At 48.7% G+C, this 25,251-nt stretch overlaps 1 protein-coding gene across 1 annotated transcript in view; it reads left to right on the top strand.

Annotated features, from left to right (window-relative positions):
- Positions 1-25,136, top strand: part of AGXT (alanine--glyoxylate aminotransferase) — a 28,719-nt gene extending 3,583 nt beyond the window's left edge. Inside the window, exons 3-11 of the mRNA XM_074964241.1 lie at positions 13-77; positions 5,180-5,280; positions 9,511-9,581; positions 17,190-17,274; positions 18,292-18,387; positions 19,050-19,119; positions 19,887-19,982; positions 20,428-20,556; positions 23,824-25,136. Coding sequence (XP_074820342.1) covers positions 13-77; positions 5,180-5,280; positions 9,511-9,581; positions 17,190-17,274; positions 18,292-18,387; positions 19,050-19,119; positions 19,887-19,982; positions 20,428-20,556; positions 23,824-23,931 — 821 coding nt within the window. The 3' untranslated portion in view covers positions 23,932-25,136. The remainder of the gene's footprint in view (positions 1-12; positions 78-5,179; positions 5,281-9,510; positions 9,582-17,189; positions 17,275-18,291; positions 18,388-19,049; positions 19,120-19,886; positions 19,983-20,427; positions 20,557-23,823) is intronic.
- Positions 25,137-25,251: the final 115 nt, after the last annotated feature.

Here is a 25,251-nt window from a genome sequence, read left to right as displayed (position 1 = left end):
TGCCCCTTTCAGGAGCTGATGTCCACCAACTAGTGAAGCCCCCTGGAGAATACTTTGCACTAAAGGAGATTGAGGAGGTGAGTGCTGCATGTATCGGAGCAAAGACGTTGGGACTAGACTGCAGTGCGCTGGCGTTGGCTAGAATAGCCTGGGTGACTGCGGCCTCCTGGGACATAAGGAGAGGCAGGAATCCTTATGTTGCTGCAATGGCAGGCAGAGAAAGCAAGAATGGGCTATGCCCAGAGGAGAAACTATTCTCAACAGTCCCCTAATGCATCCTCTGAGCTTACAAGTAGCTGCCCTGCCCAGGAGAACACTGCAGCTCACCAAGTGGAGGGTGGGCAGCTACTCACACTATCAGAGCACGTCTGCAGAGCCTCAGCTCCCTGCCCAGTTCTGCCTGCAGCCCTGAGAAATATTGGGAAGAGGAGCATTCCCCATCCTACCAGACAGTAGGGGCACTGTGTGTCTCCGCTGTCTCCTGCCAAAAACGCAGCCCTCATGTGGCAACTCTGTCCTTCACTGCTAGCAGGAAAGCAAAGGGCTGATCCCCAGCTTGGTGCAATGGAAGCGATGCTGGTTTACACAAACTGATGTCCTGGCCCTACATTTCTTATGTTGCCATCCACACACCCTTTGCTTTGTTTGTATAAGTGTTTGGGACTGAGTGTTGTCTCCTTGGCTCTTCAGAGGAAAGACATGAGGGAGTACAGGAAGAAAGCATGGAGAAGTAAGAGAGAGAACCATGCACTGTTTCCACTGGACGCGCACACATTTAACTGCTAGAATATACAGCCCCTCTCGGCTCCCTAGGGTCTGTTAAGTGTAATGCGAGCATTTTCAGGCAGGGCTCCCTCACGCCGAGATTGCTGTGTAGGTTCCTAGCAGAGCTGAGTGCCTGATACATACACAGTGTCCAGTAGAGGGAGAGTGTTCATCACTAACAAGCCCACCTGGCTTCGGAACAACATTATTCATTTGTGTTGTGTTAGCACCTTAGAGTTGCCATGGACCAGGATCCCACTGTGCTAGGAGAGGTACAAACACAGCACAAAGAGAGCCTCCCCCAAAGAGTTGACAGTCCAAGTGTAAGATAGGAGACAACAGATGGCTACAGACAGACGGGGAGCACAAGGAAACAATGAGACAACAGGCAGGGTCTTGGCTCGCCAGCCATCCTCAGGGTTCATAGAATCATAGTATCATAGAATATCAGGGTTGGAAGGGACCTCAGGAGGTCATCTTGTCCAACCCCCTGCTCAAAGCAGGACCAATCCCCAACTAAATCATCCCAGCCAGGGCTTTGTCAAGCCTGACCTTAAAAAATTCTAAGGAAGCAGATTCCACCACCTCCCTAGGTAATGAATCCCAGTGTTTTACCACCCTCCTAGTGAAAAAGTTTTTCCTAATATCCAACCTAAATCTCCCCCACTGCAACTTGAGACCATTACTCCTTGTTCTGTCACCAGCTACCAATGAGAACAGTCTAGATCCATCCTCTTTGGAACCCCCTTTCAGGTAGTTGAAAGCAGCTATCAATTCCCCCCTCATTCTTCTCTTCCGCAGACTAAACTATCCCAGTTCCCTCAGCCTCTCCTCATAAGTCATGTGTTCCAGTCCCCTAATCATTTTTGTTGCCCTCTGCTGGACGTTTTCCATGTTTCCACATCCTTCTTGTAGTGTGGGGCCCAAAACTGGACACAGTACTCCAGATGAGGCCTCACCAATGTCGAATAGAGGGGAATGATCACGTCCCTCGATCTGCTGGCAACGCCCCTACTTATACATCCCAAAATGCCATTGGCCTTCTTGGCAACAAGGGCACACTGTTGACTCATATCCAGCTTCTCGTCCACTGTAACTCCTAGGTCCTTTTCTGCAGAACTGCTGCCTAGCCATTCGGTCCCTAGTCTATAGCGGTGCATGGGATTCTTCCGTCCTAAGTGTAGGACACTGCACTTGTCCTTGTTGAACCTCATCAGATTTCTTTTGGCCCAGTCTTCTAATTTGTCGAGGGCCCTCTGTATCCTACCCCTACCCTCCAGTGTATCTACCTCTCCTCCCAGTTTAGTGTCATCTGCAAACTTGCTGAGGGTGCAATCCATACCATCCTCCAGATCATTAAGGAAGATATTGAACAAAACCAGCCCGAGGACCGACCCTTGGGGCACTCCACTTGATACCGGCTGCCAGCTAGACATGGAGCCATTGATCACGACCCCTTGAGACCGATGATCTAGCCGACTTTCTATCCACCTTATCGTCCATTCATCCAGCCCATACTTCTTTAACTTGCTGGCAAGAATACTGTGGGAGACTGTCAAAAGCTTTGCTGAAGTCAAGGAACACCACGTCCACTGCTTTCCCCTCATCCACAGAGCCAGTTATCTCATCATAGTAGGCAATTAGGTTAGTCAGGCATGACTTGCCCTTGGTGAATCCATGCTGACTGTTCCTGATCACTTTCCTCTCCTCTAAGTGCTTCAGAATTGATTCCTTGAGGATCTGCTCCATGATTTTTCCAGGGATTGAGGTGAGGCTGACTGGCCTGTAGTTCCCCGGATCCTCCTCTTTCCCTTTTTTAAAGATGGGCACTACATTAGCCTTTTTCCAGTCGTCCGGGACCTCCCCCGGTCGCCATGAGTTTTCAAAGGTAATGGGGGATGTGATTGCAGAGCCATTGGCCAACTCCTTTAGCACTCTTAGATGCAGCACATCCAGCCCCATTGACTTGTGCTTGTCCAGCTTTTCTAAATAGTCCCGAACCACTTCTTTCTTCACAGAGGGCTGGTCACCTCCTCCCCATGCTGTGCTGCCCAGTGCAGCAGTCTGGGAGCTGACCTTGTTTGTGAAGACAGAGGCAAAAAAAGCATTGAGTACATTAGCTTTTTCCACATCCTCTGTCACTAGGTTGCCTCCATCATTCAGCAAGGGGTCCACACTTTCCTTGACTTTCTTCTTGTTGCTAACATACCTGAAGAAACCCTTCTTGTTACTCTTAACATCTCTTGCTAGCTGCAACTCCAGATGTGATTTGGCCTTCCTGATTTCACTCCTGCATGCTTGAGCAATATTTTTATACTCTTCCCTGGTCATTTATCCAAGCTTCCATTTCTTGTAAGCTTCTTTTTTGTGTTTAAGATCAGCAAGGATTTCACTGTTAAGCCAAGCTGGTCACCTGCCATCTTTACTATTCTTTCTACACATTGGGATGGTTTGTCCCTGTAACCTCAATAAGGATTCTTGAAAATACAGCCAGCTCTCCTGGACTCCTTTCCTCCTCATGTTATTCTCCCAGGGGATCCTGCCCATCAGGATCAGCTTTTGGCAGGCCTCACAGCAAAGGAGAGTTTTAAGGTGGATTATGAGGTGTCTTTGTAGAGGTTTGTAGGGAGCAGCCCCAAGAGTCAGGGGCAGGTTGGAGGAAGCATGAAGGAGCTTGTCTGAGGTAACAAGTGGGAGATGATGATGGCGCATGTCTACAATAAATACGAGCATCTTGTGGCACTGCTCTCATTACACAGACACTCCTGTCTTCCAGCAGGTGTGCCACCTCTGCAGCCCACCAGTACCTACACCTGACAGCAGCCACAGGAGAGCTCCCAGTGCACCACTGCCCATGCAGGCATCTGAGAGTGCCTTTGCCAGCCAATGCCATCTCAGCATTGGGTGTGGTGTTGCAGAAATTCTGCCTCACTTTCCCCCAACAGTCATTGGCCCTGTGCTGGGTGGCTGATCCTATGACTCCAGCCTGGTCATTTATAGTCTCTCCCTTCTGGGGCAATAAAGAGTCTGACTGACCAGGAGTCCAATGAAGGGTCAGTAATTCCAGGCCCCTGGAGGAGCACTCTGACCCCTTTGCTCCAAGAAGTTGCTGGAACCCCAGCATGCCCACCCACTCCTCCAAGCTCCAGCCCAGTGACCATGCATTAAACAGTGGGGACTGACTCCTCACAAACCGTCAATGTTTCCCTCAGCTGCTACCTACCTCAGCTCTCCTGGAGGCCTTTGCCAGACTCACACTCTTTACTTCTGCCTCTCTATAAGTCCGGTTTCCTGCCAGTCTGCAGCTGAAGGCAACTCCTTCTCTGTAGTCCCTCTGCAGCCCCCCTCTCCTTGGCCCTGCTTGCCTTCTTATCCCGCAGCTGTTGCTGCAGCTGAGAAGATGGCTAGCCTACCTGTTAACCCCTTAGTGACAGTGGTAGAATGGGATCTCTACACCTCATGATGGCAGGTTACTCTCATGATGTGAGGACTGAGGGGGCTGCACATTATCCCCTGCCTCGCAGAGTGCAAACACAAGGGACAATTTTGCCCATGAAATGCCCCTGTTCTCTGTGTATGGTAGGGTTTCTGCCAGAGCAGGGGAGGGCAAACTGCGGCCTGCGGGATTGCCAGCCCCATGGCGCAGTGGGGCTAAGGCAGGCTCCCTGCCTGCCCTGGCCCCGCACTGCTCCCAGAAGCGGCCAGCATCAAGTCTCTGCAGCCCCTTGGGGACGGGGAAGAGCAGAGGGCTCCGTGCGCTGCCCTCGCCTGTAGGCACCTCCCCCATAGCTCCCATTGGCCGGGAGTGGTACACACAGACCAGGGCACTGTGCTGCAGAGCCGCCTGCCCCACCCCACCCCCAGGAGCCACTGCCAGATATGCTGGCCACATCCAGGAGTGGCACAGGGCCAGGGCAGGTAGGGAGCCTGCCTGCCTTAGCCCCGCTGCACGCTGCTGCCACCCCAGAGCTGCTCGAGGTAAGTGGCGCTGGGCTGGAGCCCACACCCTGAACCCCTCCTGCACCCCGCACCCTAACCTCCTGCCTTTAGCCCCCTGCTGCATCCGCACCCCAACCCCCTGCCCTGAGCCCCCTAAACCCCTGCCTTGAGCCCCCTGCTGCACACCTCCTGCACCCCAACCCCCTGCCCTGAGCCCCCTCCTGCACTCTGCACCTCTCCTGCACCCCAACCCCTTGCCCTGAGTCCTTTCCTGCACTCTACACTCCCTCCTACACCCCGCACTCCCTCCCGCACCCCAACCCCTTGCCAAGCCCTACATTCATGGCCCTGCATACAATTTCCCCACCCAGATGTGGCCCTTGGGCCAAAAAGTTTACCCACCCCTGTGCCAGAGCCTCCTCAGCTTGGTTGGTGTATTTAATTCTCTCTCTCTCTCTCTCTCCCTCCCATGTAGGCTCTGGCGCAGCACAAGCCCTCACTGTTTTTCATCACACATGGAGAATCATCCAGCGGGGTGCTTCAGCCCCTGGATGGCCTTGGAGAGCTCTGCCACAGGTCAGTGGGATCCTCCACTGACCTGTGGCTGGACAGACTGTCTGGACCCTGGACGCACCACAGGAAGGCAGGGATGTCGGGGTGTGCTGGGAAACTCAAAACAATCACTACACTTACTAACAACGCCCAATGAGCATCATGCTCTCTAGAAACCACAAAGCTCCACCACCACCAAGTTGCCACACCTGCATTTTATTCTTGTTCTAAGTCACGGGAGATCAGCAGGTGGCCCTGCGAGAGCCCAGGGAACACACATTATTGTTTGCTAAGTGCAGCACAGAAGAGATAGGTGACAAAGCAGTAGCAAGGGGAGCAAACGTCTATCAACAGCCTCTATTCAGAGGGACTGAATGTGGGGGGCAAAGTGTCAGACAGTGCATTGGTTAGGAGAGGGTTCTGCAATCAGGCACAGCACAACAACCATCAGCCAGGTCATTGCCAGGTGCTGAATCTGGGTGTCCAAGGGTAGGATATGTTGGGGTAACATTAATGTCCCACATGGTAGAGCTGTTTGGGCTAGAGGAACAATTCCAGAGGACAAGGCTCCCAAGCTAGGGCTACGTTTCCAAGGGTAGGCTTACCCAGGCTTGGGTTAAGGTTACAATGGAGAAGACTCTCCAAACTATGCTTAGGGAACCAAAGTGTGGGGCTCCTTGAGCTGTGGGTAGGCTTTCAAAGGGTAAGACTTTGTAGGATAGGGTTGGTTTTCTAGCACTTCAAGCTTCACAGGCTAGGGTTAATGTTCCAAAGGATAGGCCGCCCTAGGTTCAGGTTAGGGTTCAAGAGGGCAGGGCTCCACGGGCTAGGGTTCTAACGGATAAGATTCCCTCAGCAAGAGTTAGGGATGCAAAGAGTAATGCTTCCTGAGTTAGGGTTCAGGTTCCAGAGGGTAGGGCTCTCCAGGCTAGGGTTTGGGTTCCAGAGAGTAGGGCTATGTAGGATAGGGCAGTGATTCTCAAACAGAATGCAGACCCTTGGGGTACTCAGAGGTCTTCCAAGGGGTACATCAACTCACCTAGATGTTTGCCTAGTTTTATAATAGGCTACATAAAAAGCAGTAGCGAAGTCAGTACAAACTAAAATTTCATACAGACAATGACTTGTTTATACTGCTCTATATTAGGGTTGCCAACATTCTAATCACACAAAACTGAATACTCTAGCCCCGCCCCTTTACTGAGGCCCTGCCCCCTGCCCCCTTCTCTGCCGCTCACTACATTCCCCCTCCCTCGGTGGCTCGCTCTCCCCCATCCTCATTCACTTTCACTGGGCTGGGGCAGGGGGTTGAGGTGCAGGAGGGGGTGATGGCTCTAACTGAGGGTGCGGGCTCCAGGGTGGGGCTAGAAATGATGGGGCTGGGGATGAGGGGTTTGGGATGCAGGAGGCAGCTCCAGGCTGGGGGCTGGGGCTGAGGGATTCAGAGTGCAGGAGGGGGCTGTGGATTGAGGCAGGAGGTGGGGGGGCAGGAGGGGGTACAGACGCTGGGCTGGGGGTGTGGGCTCTGGGGTGGGGCCGGGGATGAGGTGTGTGGAGTTCAGGAGGAGGCTGCAGGCTTGGGGGGCTCGGGGCTGGGGTAGGGGTTTGGGGCTCAGGGCCAAGGGGCTCCGCGCCCTGCTCTCGCCCGCAGGCACCACCACCCCAGCTCCCGTTGGCCGTGGTTCCCAGCCAATGGGAGTGTGGAGCTGGTGCTCAGGGCAGGGCAGTGCACGGAGCCCCATGGCCCTCCCACCTAGGAGCTGGACATGCTGGCCACTTCCGGGGTGCAGCGCGGTGCCAGGACAGGTGGGACTAGCCTGTCTTAGCCCTGCAGCACCGCTGACCAGACTTTTAATGGCCCGGTTAGCATTCCAGTCGAAAACTGGACACCTGGCAACCCTACTCTATATACTATATGTAAGCGGGGGAATGGTCCAGCTATTGTGGGGAACTTTCCCGGCTTATACAATACCCCGGTGAAATGGGCTAGTGAAAGGATCTGAGTTCTCGCTCCCACTTCCTTTTACCAAGAGGCCTGCCTGACCTCGAGGGCTCCCCTTCCTCCCTCCTGTGTGGCAAAGTCCTTGTAACCCCAACAAGGCTAGGCCCAGAACTCTTGGGGGGCTCAACCCCCAAGCTTGTCATGGTCACTTAGGGCAGGGGCTAGGGTGTCCCCACTCCAGGGTGCTCTCTCCGCACCGGACACTTCCCTGACTCACTGATCATTGCATATAGTTCAAGCAAACACAATTTATTAAACAGAAATAAATTTTTTTTAAAAAAAGGAAAAAATGGGAAAGGTTAAAGGAAAATACATCACCCCGCTCTGTGGTATGGGGACATCACAACCAGCCATCTCTGGAGGGTAAGGGCAGTTCAGTCTGTTTCTCACATGTTCCAGGCCTCCTGCCCAGGCCCTGGATGTGCTGCAGGGATGCTGAGGGTCAGACACTTGCTCTGGCGGAGGGCACACACCCTCAGGCTGTAGGTGGCAGAACCCTTCTTCCCAGCATCAGCTCTCCCACCCCCTGTCAGGGTTATGATTCCCCTCCCAGTACCACCTGGAAGACCTCTTGGCTTGGGGGGGCATCTCCCTGCACTGGGCCTGCTGCCCAGTGTCCCCCTTGCTCTCCCCAGCTGCTCACCGCACCCGGCTCCAGACTGCTCCAGCCCCAGCTCCAGCTTCACTCTGCCTCAGTACTGCTGCTGCTCTGCCTCCTGCCCCCTGGGCTGCTTCTCTGGCCCCTCTGGCTCTGGTTGCTGCACTTCTCCACCCAGCACAGGTCTGCTCTCTGGGCTGCTTCTGTGGCTCTGCTCCCATCACTGACCTGCTCTCTGGGCTGCTGCTTCTGATCATTGAGAAGGTCCTCAAGGAAACCATTTTAAAGCTCTTAGGAGAGGAAGGTGATCAGAAACAGTCAACACGGATTCACTAAGGGCAAGTCATGCCTGACCAACCTGCTGGCCTTCTATGATGAGATAACTGGTTCTCTGGATATGGGGAAAGCGGTGGATGTGATATATCTTGACTTTAGCAAAGCTTTTGTTATGGTCTCCCACAGTATTCTTGACAGTAAGTTAAAAAAGTATGGATTGGATGAATGGACTATAAGGTGGATAGAAAGTTGGCTAGCTCACTGGGCAGTGATCAACGGCTTGATATCTATTTGGCAGCTGGTATCAAGCAGAGTGCCCCAACGGTCAGTCCTTGGGCAGGTTTTGTTTCATAGAATATCAGGGTTAAAAGGAAACTCAGGAGGTCATCAAGTTCAACCCCCTGCTCAAAGCAGGACCAATCCCCAATTTTTGCCCCAGATCTCTAAATGGCCCCCTCAAGGATTGAACTCACAAGCTTGGGTTTAGCAGGCCAATGCTCAAACCACTGAGCTATCCCTCCTCCCACATTTTTATTAATGATCTGGATGATGGGATAGATTGCACCCTCAGCAAGTTCATGGATGACACTAAGCTGTGGGGAGAGGTAGATACGCTAGAGGGTAGGCATAGGGTCCAGAGTGATCTAGGCAAATTCCCATTGACCCTTCCCCTTACTTTTAGTACTGGGAGCTAGCCAACCAAAAAAACTCCACTGAGTTTTAGTAAGGGACTAACAGTCCACTTACATATACACTGCAATGTAAGTACAATATTTATATTTCAATTAATTTAGTTGATAATTAAATGGTAAAATGAGGCAGTAGCAATGTTTCAGTACTAGTGTGCTGTGACACTTTTGTATTTTTATGTCTGATTTTGTAAGCAAGTAGTTTTTAAGTGAGGTGAAACTTGGGGATATGCAAAACAAATCAGACTCCAGAAAGGTATAGTCTGGAAAGGTTGAGAGCCACTGGACTAAGGTTAGGGTTCAAGAAGGTAGGGGGCTCAGGTTAGGGTTCCAAGCCCCTCCTAGGCAGCTATTGCAGACTCAGATCCTCTATGGATCAGGTGCCCAGAGGGGTGCTGAATACTCATCGAACAGTGGGGTATAATAGCATTCCCAGGTAAGACAAAATTGCATGTTTCTCTTTCACCACTGTCCATGGGCAAAGTAATGGGCAGGTTAGTGACCCTGCTAGAGCTGTTGCAGTGGTGCTTAACACATTTCAGGAGGGTCCTGGGAAATCCAGGACTCTGTAAAACTATTGTCTGGTCAGAGAAATGATAAGAACCAGAATGAATGAGAAGCTTTCAGACACCAACACAAACAGGTTGATGTTTGCTAAGTAATGTCTGCTCTTCCTTTCCCTTTGCTAGATATAAGTGCTTACTACTGGTGGACTCTGTGGCATCATTAGGTGGAGCTCCCATCCTCATGGACCAACAGGGTAAGGAGCAAAGAACTCATCTTCTTAACTAGAGTTTTCACCAGCCCCATAAAATAAACAAGAAAGAATGTATGTGTGGATAGAAAGGTCCTCTCTACAGGGGAGGCTGGGGAAACGGTAACTGTGATTGTCTTAAAAACCAGAGCTCCTGGGCCATTCCAGATGGTGGTGGGGGGAAGATTACCAGAGGGTTCATCCTGAACCATATTCTCTAGAGTGATTTCTGTTGGGAGAAACTGGGTGTAGGGTAGTGATGAGATTTTCCACTGCAGGCGTTCCCCAAGCTATGGTTAAGCTTTCAGAGGGTAGTGCTGCCTATGCTAGGGTTAGGGAGTCCAAGGGTAGGACATGTCAGGGTAACATTAATGTCCCACATGGTAGGGCTATCTGGGCTAGAGGAATGATTCCAGAGGACAAGGCTCCCAAACTAGGGCTATGTTTCCATGGGTAGGCTTACCCAGGCTTGGGTTAAGGTTACAATGGAGAAGACTCTCCAAACTACGCTTAGCGAACCAAAGTGTGGGGCTCCTTGAGCTGTGAGTAGGCTTTCAAAGGGTAAGACTCTGCAGGATAGGGTTGGTATACATAGAATCATACAATCATAGAATATCAGGGTTGGAAGGGACCTCAGGAGGTCATCTAGTCCAACCCCCTGTTGTTGGGGTTACAAGGACTTTGCCACACAGGAGGGAGGAAGGGGAGCCCTCGAGGTCAGGCAGGCCTCTTGGTAAAAGGAAGTGGGAGCGAGAACTCAGATCCTTTCACTAGCCCATTTCACCGGGGTATTGTATAAGCCGGGAAAGTTCCCCACAATAGCTGGACCATTCCCCTGCTGCTGTTCTGCCTCCTGCTCCCTGGGCTGCTTCTCTGGCCTCTCTGGCTCTGGTTGCTGCACTTCTCCACCCAGCACAGGTCTGCTCTCTGGGCTGCTTCTGTGGCTCTGCTCCCATCACTGACCTGCTCCCTGGGCTGCTGCTTCTGATCATTGAGAAGGTCCTCAAGGAAACCATTTTAAAGCTCTTGCCCTGTCTTTCCTGAACAGTTTATATCCACCCATGACAGTACTCCAGTCATGTGAGTTATCCCACCAAGTGTCTGTTATTCCAATCACATCATAATTCCTTGACTGTGCCAGGACTTCCAGTTCTCCCTGCTTGTTTCCCAGGCTTCTTGCATTTGTGTATAGGCACTTGAGATAACTTGCTGTTTGTCCTGCTTTCTTAGTATGAGGCAGGAGCCCTCCCCTTTCGCGTTCTCCTGCTCGTGCTTCCTCCTGGTATCCCATGTCCCCACTTATCTCAGGGCTTTGGTCTCCTTCCTCCGGTGAACCTAGTTTAAAGCCCTCCTCACTAGGTTAGCCAGCCTGCTTCCGAAGATGCTCTTCCCTCTCTTCGTTAGGTGGAGCCCGTCTCTCCCTAGAACTCCTCCTTCTTGCAACACCATCCCATGGTCAAAAAATCCAAAGCCTTCTCTCTGACACCACCTGCATAGCCATTCGTTGACTTCCACGATTCGACGGTCTCTACCCAGGCCTTTTCCTTCTACGGGGAGGATGGAGGAAAACACCACTTGTGCCTCAAACTCCTTTATCCTTCTTCCCAGAGCCACATATTCTGAAGTGATCCGCTCAAGGTCATTCTTGGCAGTATCATTGGTGCCCACGTGGAGAAGCAGGAACGGGTAGTGATCCGAGGGCTTGATGAGTCTCGGTAGTCTCTCCGTCACATCGTGAATCCTAGCTCCTGGCAAGCAGTAGACTTCTTGGTTTTCCTGGTCAGGGCGGCAGATAGATGACTCAGTCCCCCTGAGGAGAGAGTCTCTGACCACCACCGCCCGCCTCCTCCTCTTCGGACTGGTGGTCGTGGAACCCTCATCCCTAGGACAGTGCATCTCATGCCTTCCAATCAGCGGAGTCTCCTTCTGTTCCCTTCCCTCAGATGTATCATCTAGTCCACTCTCCGCATTAGTACCTGTGGAGAGAACATGAAAACAGTTGCTTACCTGTATCTGTGCTGCGGGTACATGGACGCTCCCCTTTCTTCTTCTGGAGGTCACATGCTGCCAAATTTCTTCACCGTCCTCCTGTCCCCGCTGCGCAGCCTGCTCTGAATCTTCAGAACTTTGTGTCCGTAGAAGCATATCCTGATGTCTGTCCAGGAAATCTTCAGTTTCTCTTATGCAACGCAGGGTCGATACTTCTTTCTCCAGACCTTGAACCTTCTCTTCCAATATGGGGGAGACCAGCTTGCACTTTATACAGACAAAGTCGCTTCTGTCCTGTGGAAGAAAGACGAACATGGCACATCCAGTGGAGGTCACAATAGCTGAACGCTCCCCATCCATATTACCTTCCTTCTACGAGCTTCCTCAGGAGTTGTAGTAACTACTCAAAGAAGCCGGCAAGATGTAAGCCTCAGTGGGCTCTCCCCGGGCGAACTCCCAGGCAAACTCCCTCTGTTAGCCTCTCTGCTGTTTGCCACTCAGCTGGTTCACAGCTGACTGGCTTTTTATAACAGTCAGGCCCACTCAAAGCTCACCTGGAAGAAAGCACTCCCAATTCACACTTTTCAAACAAACAACCAATCAAGCACACGGTCAAACTGTCAAACTGTCCCCACAACAGACACTCAGATACTCAGCAACATAGCCTCCTTAATGTAGCCCTTAGCGTACCTCCTTTCAGACAGATCCCAGGCAAACTCCCTCTGTTAGCCTCTCTGCTGTTTGCCGCCACTTCAGGCTGCACAGGCTAGGGTTAACGTTCCAAAGGGTAGGGCTCCCTGGCCTAGGGCTCAGGTTCAGAGGGTAGGGCTCTCCAGCCTAGAGTTCAGGTTCCAGAGGGTAGGGCTCTCCGGCCCAGGGTTCGGGATCCAGAGGGTGGGGCTGTAACTGCATTTCCTGTTCAGAAGAACATAATAGTGTCCATACTGTGTTGGACAAGTGGTCCGTCTAGCCCAGTATCCTGTCTTCTGACAGTGGCCAATGCCAGGTGCTTCCAAGGGAATGAACAGAACAGAGCAATTTATCGAGTGATCTACCCCCTCTTGCCCTGTCACAGCCTCTGGCAGTCAGAGGCTTAGGGATACCCATTGCATAGGGTTGTGTCCTGACCATCTCGGCTAGTAGCCATAGATTGACCTATCCTGCATGACTTTATCTAATTCTTTTTAAAATCCACTTATACTTTGGCCTTCACAACATCCCCTGACAATGAGTTCCACAGGTTGGCTTTGTGTTGTATGAAGAAGTACTTCCTTATGTTTGTTTTATATCTGCTGCCTATTAATTTTATTGGATTACCCCTGGTTCCTGTGTCATATCAATGGGTAAATAACACTTCCCTATTCATTTTTCCACATCATTTATGATTTTATAAACCTCTACCAGATCCCTCCCTCTTCCCCCCCCCCCCCGATGTCTCTTTTCTAAACTAAACAGTCCCTGACTTTTTAATCTCTCCTCATATGGAAGCTGTTCCATATCCCTAGTCATTTTGTTGCCCATCTCTGCACCTTTTCCAATTCTAATATATCTTTTTAGCAATGGGGAGACCAGCTCTGCACTCAGTATTCAAGATGTGGGTGTACTGTAGATTAATATAGGGGCATTATGGTATTTTCTGTCTTATTGTCTCTCTCTTTCCTAATGGTTCCTAACATTCGGTTAGCTTTTTTGACTGCTGTTTCACATTGAGCAGTTGTTTTTAGAGAACTATCCACGATGACTCTAAGGTCTTTCTCTGGAGTATGTATGGTTGGGATTATGTTTTCTAATGTGCATTACTTTATATTTATCAACATTGAATTTCATTTACCCAGTCACCCAGTTTTGTGAAATCCCTTTGTAACTGTTCACAGTCAGCTTTGGACTTAACTATATTGAGTAATTTTGTGTCATCTGCAAATGTTGCCACCTCACTGTTTACCCCTTTTTCCAAATCATTTATGAATATGTTGAACAGCCCTGGTCTCAGTACAGACCTTTGGGGAACCCCATGATTTACCTCTCTCCATTGTGAGAGAAATTCCTCCCAAACCTGGAGAAAATGTAGTCAGGACTGTAAATCCTCATAGTTTGTGTTCACAAAGAGCCTTAACTCTGACCCATAGCCCTCTCCTCAATGGACCTATGATTAGTTTGTCATGTCACTATGGCTCACTAGGGATACTATCTTCTGGTGCAGTTTCTATTCACTTTCAGGAGTAGTTTGAGCCAGATCACAGGGTGACTAAGAGGCACTAATGGGATATTAAAACCACTCTATCCTTAGGGTGATGGATAATGAGTTGAGAATAGTGAATTGTGCATTATGCAGATTGGCTTGGCTGGCTGGCAATGGAATGGTCGTTCTAAGGTAACGTATGTGCAGTGTGAGATGAGATGTCCTGGTGTATTGCAGTCAGTGGTTGAAGTTCAAGAGGGTGTGTGTTGGAGCTGCTGGCCCATATGTAATGAGACATGAGGCATTTTTGAGGAAATGATAGGGTGCAGACAGGGCCGGATTAACTCAGATGATTTAGGGGGCTGCAACCCAGGGCCTTGGGCTAAAGGGGGCCCCGCAAAAATAAATCCATAATTATATACATGAGAAAAAAATATATCTATATAAATGTATGATCTATGGTTTGGGATAGAACAAATCTATTTTACCAATATATCTTATTAAAACAACTTCCTGATCATAATTATCATGCGATAAAATCAAATCATGTGCCATTTCTTATCGCTTGGATCTGTGTGCCTGTGCAGGGGTTTTATAAAAATGTCGGATAATGGTACACCTAGAAAATATGATAGCAGAGCTCAAAAGAGGAAAGCGCAGAAGTTAAAAATGATTCGTGAGGAACAGTTGTTAAACAAAATACCAAAATTGACAGGCTATTTCAGTAAACCACCAACAAATGCACCAGATATTAGTGATTTGGAAAATAAGTCAACAAGCATCACAAATCCTCACAAGCGAACGACAGCAGCCACAGCAGACAGTCCAGACACAGTCAGTCAGCCAGTTTTGGATGAGAGTGAAATAGCTGCATGTGATGAAGGTAAAAATGCAGCTAACTTTGTCCCATACAGCACTGATGCAGCACGCTGGGGCCCAATAAATGAAACAGTGTGATCTTATTGGATCACAAAAGGGCCAACACTATGTCAAAACAAAAATTGTGATTTTACAGCATCTGAAAAACAACACAAACATTAGAAATGGTGTTTATCAAAAACCTTCTTCACACGTACGCTTCAAAATGGGGAATCTGTACCTCATGAGTGGCTTTTTTATTCTCCATCAACAGGGTCTGTTTTTTATGTGTCGATTGAAGATTCATCCTCTCATACAAGGGCATTTAGTGGTTGTGGCTTTAATGACTGGAGACACAATGCAGTTTGTGTTGTTTAGCACAAGAGCAACATTTGTCACAGAAATACAATGCTTACCAGGATTTCTTGGACACAAGCCAAAGGGCAAATTGACTCGGAACTGGAAAAACAGTTTCAAACTGACCATGCTTATTGGAAAGAGGTTCTCAGATGGGTTGTTGCAGTTGTTAAGTTTCTGGCGGAGTGTGGGCTTTCTTTCAAAGGAGACAATGAAATTGTTGGATCCCCCAATAATGGGAATTACTTGGGCACCTTGGAATTATTGAGTCAGTTTGATCCTTTTCTAAATGAACATATAAAAAAATATGGGAATGCTGATAAAGGAAGGCCTTCATACCTTTCTTCAACGATTTGTGTGGAATTTATAACTTTAATGGGACAAAGGGTGCTTTTAGAAATAAACAGTCAGTTGCAGATTGCAAAGAACTTTTCAATTATTGTAGATTCCACTCCTGACATATCTCACGTAGATCAACGTACGTTCATTGTCTGCAGTGTGTCTCAAGAGGGGCAGATTCAAGAGTGTTTTCTTAAATTTCTTGCAATAACAAGTCATACTGGAGAATCACTTTGTAATTCAGTTTTGACAGTTTTGCAGAAGGTGGACATTGACATAGCAAATTGCAGAGGTCAGTGTTATGACAATGCTAGTAACATGTCAGGGGCATACAGAGGTCTGCAATCACGAATTTGGGAGATAAACCCTTTAGTAGAATGGGTACCTTGTGCAGCTCACACTCTCATTTTAGTTGGGTTAGGAGCATAAACAGCTGCTTGGAGGCAAACATGTTTTTTTCCTTTGTCCAGTCACTTTTTAATTTCTGCTCGAAATCAACCACTTGCTGGCAAATTGTTACCGCAGGATTAGAGCCAAATGACAATAAGCAAATCGAGATGCTGAAAGCTCTTTCAGATACAAGGTGGTCCACACATTCCCAGGCTACAAAAGCACTATGACTGAATTATGAAAATATTCAGGAATCTCTCCAAAAACTAGTTGATGATCCAAATCAGAACCCAAATATGTGCAATGATGCTCGATCACTGGTCATGAAAATGGACAAGCTGGAAATTGTTTTTCTTTGCAACCTCTGGAACACAGTTCTGCAGAGATTTCAAGCAACAAGCACTGCACTTCAGGCTGTTGACCTTGACTTGCCTAATGCTGTAAAGTTGGTGGGCTCTTTAAAGGATTTTGTGGCTGGTCTACGAGTTCAGTTTGACAGCTTTGAAACTACCACTAAACAAATGACACCTCGAGTTTCTCAACAGTATAAATCAGAAAAGCACTGTGAACTGAGGTGTAAAAAACAACAGGATGAGTCTGGGGAGCCAGACTGTAAGTTGTCAGGCCTAGAGAAATTTGGTGTGGAGGTTTTCAACGTTGTTATTGATGAACCTGTTGCAGAGCTGCATCGCAGGTATGAGGCATACAAAGAGATATGCGGCTACTTCGGATTTATGAACAATCTTCCTCTACTTTCTGCATCAGAACAACATGATTCAGCTGTTAAACTACAAAACAAATATAGTACCGACTTACAAGAGGATTTTGCAGATGAAGTGGTTCAATTTAGGGAGTTCACAAAACATGAGAAAAATAAAACAATAAAGACGCTACTTTTCGTCTGCAGTCTGTGTTTCTCAATGTAGACATTGCCTTATGGATTTTTTTGACACTGCCAGTAATTAACACTGGAGGAGAATGATCGTTTTCAAAACTGGTGCTAATAAAAAACAAGCTGATGAAACTGAATAATTTGACTCTAATGTCAATAGAGTATGACTTGCTTCGTCAACTAGATTTTAGTGACATCATCAAGGATTTCTCAGCTCTGAAGACCAGAAAGAAATATAACAGCTGTTCTAAGGTAAGAAGTAGGCTATTTTGAATTAACTTAACTATATTCTACATGTTTTAAGACTGAAATGTAACCACAGAATGGCTTTATGTTAATTAAAAGGCAGGTTTAGTACAGCGTTAATAGCTTCGATGCCATAATTGTGATTCTTTTGTTTTAAATTAGGAAAAAGACTCGTATACAGGGCCCCACAAAATCTAATAGCCCCGGGCCCACAGGAGAGTTAATCCGGCCCTGAGTGCAGAACTGGACTCCTAATGGAAAGCTAGTTGCTAGTCAGGACTGGAAGGATGGTGTTGCTGCCTTTCCTCCACAATCAATCTTAAATGGCTGGGTTTCTAACACACTACTTTTCCATTTAACACAGGTATTGACATCTTGTACTCGGGATCTCAAAAAGTCTTGAATGCTCCCCCTGGCAGTGCCCCTATCTCCTTCAGTGAGCGAGCCAGGTGAGGACAACGCTGCCATCCCTGTGGATTGTGAAACACATTGGTGAAAGCACAGGGCCCGGTAGAGGTGCTCATGTACACAACACTAGGGCAGGCTAAGCAGCAGGTGACTCAGGTCCACAGATGTGTAGAAGCACCTACACAGGTTGAACAATGTCTCTGAAAGAGGGAAAAGGTGGCCCACATGCAACCCTCTGTTACACATGGGCAAGTCCAGCCCAAGGTGTTCAAGCACCCAGAAATATCCCCGCTCCCAGTGACTGAGACCATTGATTCCTAGGTGTACAGCTGGGTGATCGCTCAGCCCTCAAGCAGCAGGGCTATCACTCCTGAGGGCAGTGCCACTGGAAGCTGGGGGACCCCTCCCATGAGTCCGCGCTGTGCTGTGGGAGGAAGGGTGGCAAGCTCGGGCCCTAGTTCATATGCAGAGGGGAGTAAAAGCAACCGCTGACCAGGCCTGACAAGTTCCAGTTAAGCCTGAGGTGCAGGCATTACCCCTGAAGCCCCGGCCTCTCAGAACCTCCCCAGCACACAGGAGCCCTCTGCACCCACAGCCAGTTCAAGCTGCAGGAAGCCAGGCACTGTCACTATCTCATTGGGTTGGTTCTGACTGGTGCAGTGGCTGCCTTCTCCCACATGGGGCACTCAGCGGGATTCCTTTCCACCTCACCATTATCTAATCTGTTGTATCGATTTCGGTCCCAGCAGTTCCTCTGTCAGTGTCATGTCTGAGTGCCACCCAAGCAACCCCTCTCTTCCCTAGTCAGTGGAAGTAAGCTCAACTAGTTAACAATAACCACACCCACCTCGTATCTAGCGCTTCCCTTGGCTGATCTCAAAGTGCCTTACAGGAGGGCAGTATCGTTATCCCCATTTTACAGGTGGGGAAAATGAGGCACAGAGGGGCCAGGAGTGTGTCTGTGTGGTGCATGTAGTGGGAAAACTAAGTAAAGGTTCTGGCTGGAGGGCAGAGCTCCTAGGATCGTTTACTCAGCTTTGTCATATCCATGTTGTCAGGAAGAAGATTTTCAGCAGGAGGACGAAGCCACCTTCCTTCTTCCTGGACATGGGCTGGCTGGCCAATTACTGGGGCTGTGACGACAAGCCAAGAATGTGAGGGGCGAGCTTTGGGGTGTCCAGGAAGCAGCTCTCTGACCAGGGATTTAACACACCACGACCTGAGTTCAGACGGACTTTCATCCAAATCACAAAGCATTTCCACTTCAGTCCAGATTGAAATCCCACCCAAATCACATCTGAACCCAGCACTCACCCCAGCCCCATACTTGACATCCATTCAGACCTCACAGCATACCTACTTCTCATCTAAACTTCAACCTGATCCCAAGTCTCTTGTGTCCATCCTCACCCTAACGCTGAGCTAATCCTCATTCTTCCCCCAAAACTAATTAATGCCCCACCCCTCTCACCTCACTAGAAGAGGAGAGGTGAATCAGAGAATACAGTACTTCTCACATAGCACCAACTTACAGCATCCTGCTATCCACATCCTTGGTGTCAGCAGATCCAGTACTCCTGCTTAGTCTTCATGAAGTTCCAATCTCTGATGTCAGTGTAGTAACCTCATTCATTTCCTTTTCCCCTGCTATGGTGGGATAGAAAGAGGAGGTCAGGCTGAAGTATGGTTTTGGTGGCTTAGCCTCCAGGATTTGTCTAGGGTTCAGTATTGATTGTAATGTATTGATATGATCCAATAATGTATTTAGTCATTGTGGTCATGAGCCCTTCTCCAGCATGTCGCATGTATATTACAGATACCATCATACTGCACCGATCAATAGCTTCTTCAGCCTGAGGGAGGGCTTGGCAATCCTTGCAGAACAGGTGAGCAACGGCAGGAGACACTCGGGCCAGGCAGGATGGAGAAAGGCAAAGAGAAGGAACATTAGGGGGAAAACAAGACTGGGACTATCATCACCGAGCTGGTTGCTGGGATTGCTATTTAGAAATGTAGTTGAAGCCAACACTGCTATTTTTTAAAGTATTTAGGTGCTTAAAGATGCAAACAGAGGCCAGGTGGGATTTTCAAATGGAGCTAGATGCCTGTCTGCCTTTGTAGGCACCTAAATGCCTTTAAAAATCTGTGCTTGGTGCTTATGGAAGAAACCAGTTGGACAGCCCTGGAGATTGAAGTCTTTTATTTAACCACTGTATGGGCAGCTGCCACGCAAACATCAAAGCGTTTGCCTAGACCCTGACCAGGAGGGATCTCCTGGAGAGGCAATAGGCCAGTCCAGTCTCCACTGCCATTCAGTCCTGGCCTCTTGCTGAGCCTGCCAGGCAGGAGGCCAATCTTGGAGGAGCTGCTTTTTGTGGTGGAGACACTGCCGAGGACTGGGCTCGGTTTGTGTGGCCATCGAGCAGCCATCAAGGGGTAACAAATTGTGGTCGTTCCAGACCTGGACTAGATGGGAACTGGTGCTTGGGAGGTGAGCAGTCCCATAAAGGATCACCTGAGCCTTCTTCTCCCCATCAAGATGAAATGTTAAATCAACCTATCTGACCCGGGATTTGTGTCTGCCTGTTACATGCCTGGCCCTGGGACAGTAACCTCCTAGCTAATGGCTCTGCTCTTCTCCCCATTGGCCCAGGGGCTGGAGAACTCCTGGAAGCTTCACAAGGAGAACAGTCTCTACCTGTGTGCAGGGCTGCAGCAGCTGGGTCTCCAACTCTTTGTGAAGGAACAGGTAGGACTTGGGCTGATATTACTGGACACTGTATAGACCTGCTGGATCTCACTGGTGTTGGTAGAGTGACACTGTGGACGAAGTGTCATCCGGCTGGGATAGAGAGAAAGAGAGAGTTAAGGGGATAGTTTGGGACAGATGAAGTCAGATCCTCGGCTCATGTAAATCAGTGTAGCTCCACTGACTTTGGCAGAGTTATGCTGATTGCCAACAGTTGGGGATCTCGCCCAGCTCTGAATTTCTCAGGAGGTTTCAGACGCTGGGAGATTCCCAGCCAACCAAGGATGGAAAAGCAGGATCTTCCCCATAGAAAGGAATCTTTGTTCCAGACGGCAAGGTTTGCAGCAAGGTGCAGAAGGAATAGGGAGGAGGGGGAAGAGGACTGTTTGCACACGCCCAGAGGAGACCTCCTGCGTGGATCTGACACCATGTCTCTGTTTTTCAGGAGGTGCGGCTCCCTACAATCACCACCTTTGTCCTGCCTGAGGGATATGACTGGAAGGAGGTTACAGCGTTTATTATGAATAAACATGCAATAGAGATCTCAGGGGGCCTGGGACCATCGGCGGGGAAGGTAGGTACAAGCTGCCAACCAGGGTTGAACTCTGCAAGTCTCTGTGGCTAGTCAGGTACTTTGCGAACAGGGACCGCTAACAGGGAGTTTTGAGAGGGAGTTCTCCAGGTGAAGGAGGAGCAAATACTGGACCCTTGGGGTAAGTGGCTGGCTGTAGTGTGTTTGGGGGTTACTTGCTGTGTGCTGACCTTGTGTTTGTCTGTCTGTTTGTTTGTTTGTTTGAAGGACCGTGTGCTATGGGGCCAGCAGTTGGAAGCTGTGAGCTTCTAAACAAGGTTTGAAATCTCGAAGCCTCTGTTAATTGGCTGAGCCTTAGTCAGGGGCGGGGCTATCAAGAAGGCCAGGGCTTTATAAAGCAGTGAGCAAGTGACCAAGGAGTGCTAACAGGGAGTTTCAAGAGGAAGTTTGGAAAGGGGACAAAGTACACTTGCCATTCTTTAAAACCTTTAAACTAAACTATAATCAAAACTAACCTATAATCAGAACTTCTTGATTTAAATAAAAACCCTGTCATTAACCTTGGTAGCTGTAGGAGAAAATGCAGGCAGAAGCCCAGCAGCAGAATGGGGACTATCCTGTTTATTGCACTAAGTGTAGCATGTATGATTACCTGCCCTGTGGGCGAGTGGCGTATATGTGCATTTGGTGCAAGGAGCTCCTGGCCCTCAGAGACCATGTATGGGCTTTGGAGGCCAGGGTGGCGGAACTGGAGGAGCTAAGGGAGGCAGAGAGGTATGCTGATGAGGCTTTCCGGGACACTGTAGATTTGTCCCACCTCCGGTCAGACAGCTCCTGCACTGTTGAGGAGGATGAAAGGCCCAGAGAAGGAGAGCAGTCAACGGGAACAGAGGGAAACCTTTCCATAGTTACAGGTTTCAGAGTAGCAGCCGTGTTAGTCTGTATTCGCAAAAAGAAAAGGAGTACTTGTGGCACCTAAGAGACTAACCAATTTATTTGAGCATAAGCTTTCGTGAGCTACAGCTCACTTCATCGGATGCATCCGATGAAGTGAGCTGTAGCTCACGAAAGCTTATGCTCAAATAAATTGGTTAGTCTCTAAGGTGCCACAAGTACTCCTTCCCATAGTTGGGACCCTCCTTCCAGATGATGTTGGGGTATCCTCTCGCACTGAGGTTACCTCTCCGGGGGAGGGAACTCTAGTCATTAGGAAAAGGCAGGTGTTAGTAATGGGAGATTCGATCATTAGAAACATAGAGAGCTGGGTTTGTGATGACTGGGAGAACCGTATGGTGACTTGCCTGCCTGGTGCGAAGGTTGCAGATCTCTCGAGGCATCTAGATAGACTTATGTGTAGTGCTGGGGAGGAGCCTTCCCTATGGAATGCAGCCTAAGACTGATAAACCACTGCCTCAGGGCTTCATGCATTGAGATCCAGCCACAAGCAAACTTGGAGAAAAAGCTCTCGAGATAAGGCCTGGCATGCTGTGGTCTTACAGCCACTTGCGAAATAAGCAGTGACTATTGGGAACCTGTAGCAGGGTTTACCACCCTTCTGTAGCCAACCACAGAGATACAGGTGAGTCCTGCCTCCGTTTCCCTCATGGGTCCCCAGGGCTGGCCAAGTTGCTCTTCTCCACCTTCCTGCTGCTGCTTCCTACTCCCCTTTCTCAACTGATGCCTGGGTCTCTATAGAGGTCAGATGCCCTCTATCAGGCAACTAACTAGACACAGGTGAACTTGGACCCATTTCCTTTTAAAGGGGCCAGTCGTGCTGTGAGGGAATTCTAACAAAGAAGTCTGTTTAATTAGGGGGTGCAATAACAAACAACCTCCTCCCCCCCGCAACACACAACACTATTTGTGTGGTAGACGGTGTAGCATTTGTAGGTCTTTCCAAGAGAGAATGGAATTGCTTGTAGACAAATTTGCGTATGCAAATTTCAGAGGAGAGGAAAAGCTAGCCTTTGTTCTTTCCATGTTTCCCTTGTTTGTGTTAATGAATGCAAATTAAAAGAGGATACCTAAGACAGAGCTGCATTGAAGAGTCTTTTTCTATAGGCTTGTTACTAACCAATCATTACCCTAAACTGGAAGAGACTAGGGAAAATGAAAAAGTTCAAATGCAATCATTTATTAGAGGAGAGGGAAGTTTCAATAACAGCATGATATTTATGCTGGCTTTAGGTCTAGTGCTTTGAGCACTTTTTCCAAGACTCAGTAGAGAGTATACCTTGTTCTGGGTTGGGCATAACACTTGTGAGAAGCTTACAGACTTACAGGGATGAGTTTAAAAGCAAAGCTATTCTTGCAGGGCCTTGGCTAGGAGAACCTAGGTTGACCACTGATTCCTTATTTTAAGAGCTATTCCTTATTGGAGGCACGATCCAACTCCTACTGAAGTCAATAGAAAGACTCCCATTGCTTTCAATTGGAATTGGATCAACCCATGTCAATATATGAGGTACTTTTCTCCAATAACAGCCATGTTAGTCTGTATTCGCAAAAAGAAAAGGAGTACTTGTGGCACCTTAGAGACTAACCAATTTATTTGAGCATAAGCTTTCGTGATGCATCCGATGAAGTGAGCTGTAGCTCACGAAAGCTTATGCTCAAATAAATTGGTTAGTCTCTAAGGTGCCACAAGTACTCCTTTTCTTTTTTCTCCAGTAGTCATAAGGAATAGTATAACATGATACAAAGGGATGAATAAAGCATTGGGAGGGGTGGCCCCTTACAAATAAGCTTTGTTTTAGTGTTTCATATCATGTAATTTATTATCTCTAACTGTAGGTGGTCACCCTAGTTGCAACTCAGCCACAAATTTGCTCCCTAGTATATTTTACCTTTGGCATACTGGCCAGCAGAACTAAAGCAGGTGCCACCAAAGAAGCTGAAGATTTCTTGTGTTTTCATTTTACTTGTATTTGCTTCAATTAATGATAACAAAAACAATTACATCTATGTGGTCTGATTCCCCCACTGCTGTGCACCTTCTACAGCGTACACTACTGCAGCGTGGCTGTGCCGGGAGCTTGACACCATTCTGATCTGCTACCTTTTTACACCTCCTTTGCATTCACTTTGCCCAGGCATAAGTGACAGTACATGGTGCAGGGCACTGGAGAATCTGGCTTATTATATGGTATGTGTGTAGGAAGTCACTGGTATGGTTCTCACCTCCCCCATGAGCCTTGCATCTCCTGCAGTCATGCAATCCGACATGTCACTGGGCTGATCCTGGAGAACCAATTTGATCTCATTAATATTTACTGCTCTCTATTGAGTTTCCTTTTCTCTCAATTTCAGGTTCTTCGAATAGGACTCATGGGCTATAACTCCACCAAATTCAATGCGGACCGAGTCCTGCATGCCCTGAAAGATGCCCTCCAGCACTGCCACAAGAACAAGCTGTGAGCTGCTCCTAGTGCAGCTGCAGACACAAGTACAAAGAGATCATTTCAGGCCTTGCTGATGCCACTGTCTTCTCCCAAACTCAAGCAGGAGGCAGAAGTGGGGTCACTGTTCTCATTTCCCTCATGTCTGTTGTACCCGATGAAATATTGATGAGCGCCAGACCAGCTGCAGCACCCTACGGGGGAAAAATGAACCATGCCATACCCAGGGAGCCATGCTCCATTGAGAATTGATTATTAGCAGTGTCAGGTGGATCTGCACATAGATATTCAGAGTTTTTGCTTTATTGATGAATGACCAAGATGTGATCAGGGTAGTGTGGAACTGACAGTGCAAGAGCGGGGAGGTGACTGGGCGGGGGTGGGAGAGGGGGTAAGGGCAGATGAGATGTATGAGGAGAGGGATAAAGCGTTCCAACTTGTTGCCAGCTGCAGAACTCCAGATCTGCTTGGGCTGCCATCTTACCCAAAGCAGGAGTTTGAGAGAGGCAGCATGCTACAGAATCAACCTACACCCCCTCTCAGGACTTTATCTGGCAGCATTCAGGTGAAGGATGAGGAAAAAGGGATGGGGAGGACTTGAGAGTACAGTGGAACCTGAACCTGTATCAGTTAGAGTGCTGCTGGGCACCCTGGTGCTCCTGCCTAGCAGCGACAGCAAGGCCAGAGAGGCAAGCACCGAGCTAAAGTTAAGTCCTGGTCTCCTCAGCCAGGCCCATTCTCTTCCTATGCTCTCCCCCTTTCACACCCTGCCCTCTTTTAAGACAGCAGGCATGCAGGCATGTGCTGAGTGCCAAGGGCTGGACTGGTGCATCCATGCCCTCTGTGCTGCTCTGTTCACACCTGCCCTCCAGCACAACAGCTTCATGCTCCCTGCTGCACACTGACTTGCAGGCCCCTGGATTCCTGGGATCAAGGCTTCCTATTCCTCCTCCTTCTTGCCCTCTGCCATGTTGGTCCTTTCAGCATGAGCACAGCAGCCTGGAGGGGCTCATGATCCTGCTTACAGTAGTCCCACAAACAGGAAACTACATCATCAAAGCAGATATTACAACCAATCAGGGACTTGGAAGCTCCCTTCAACAGCCAAGCTCTACTGGCACACCCATGCAAAAAACGTATGCTATATACATGTGTAAATTCACTGATGCACAGGGCATGACCCCGGAATACATCATACTGGATTAATAAACAGTGACATATGGCACAGCACAGATTGTGTGTGACTCTAATTTGCTACAGAACACCATTCTTCCTCTAGCAGACCACACAGTACAAGTGATCGGCAATACTAAGAGTAATTCCACAGAGCATGGCTTAC

The sequence above is a fragment of the Natator depressus genome, chromosome 9 (genome assembly GCF_965152275.1).
Source record: "Natator depressus isolate rNatDep1 chromosome 9, rNatDep2.hap1, whole genome shotgun sequence".
Lineage (NCBI taxonomy): Eukaryota > Metazoa > Chordata > Testudines > Cheloniidae > Natator > Natator depressus.
This window is presented reverse-complemented; position numbering and strand designations above follow the sequence as displayed.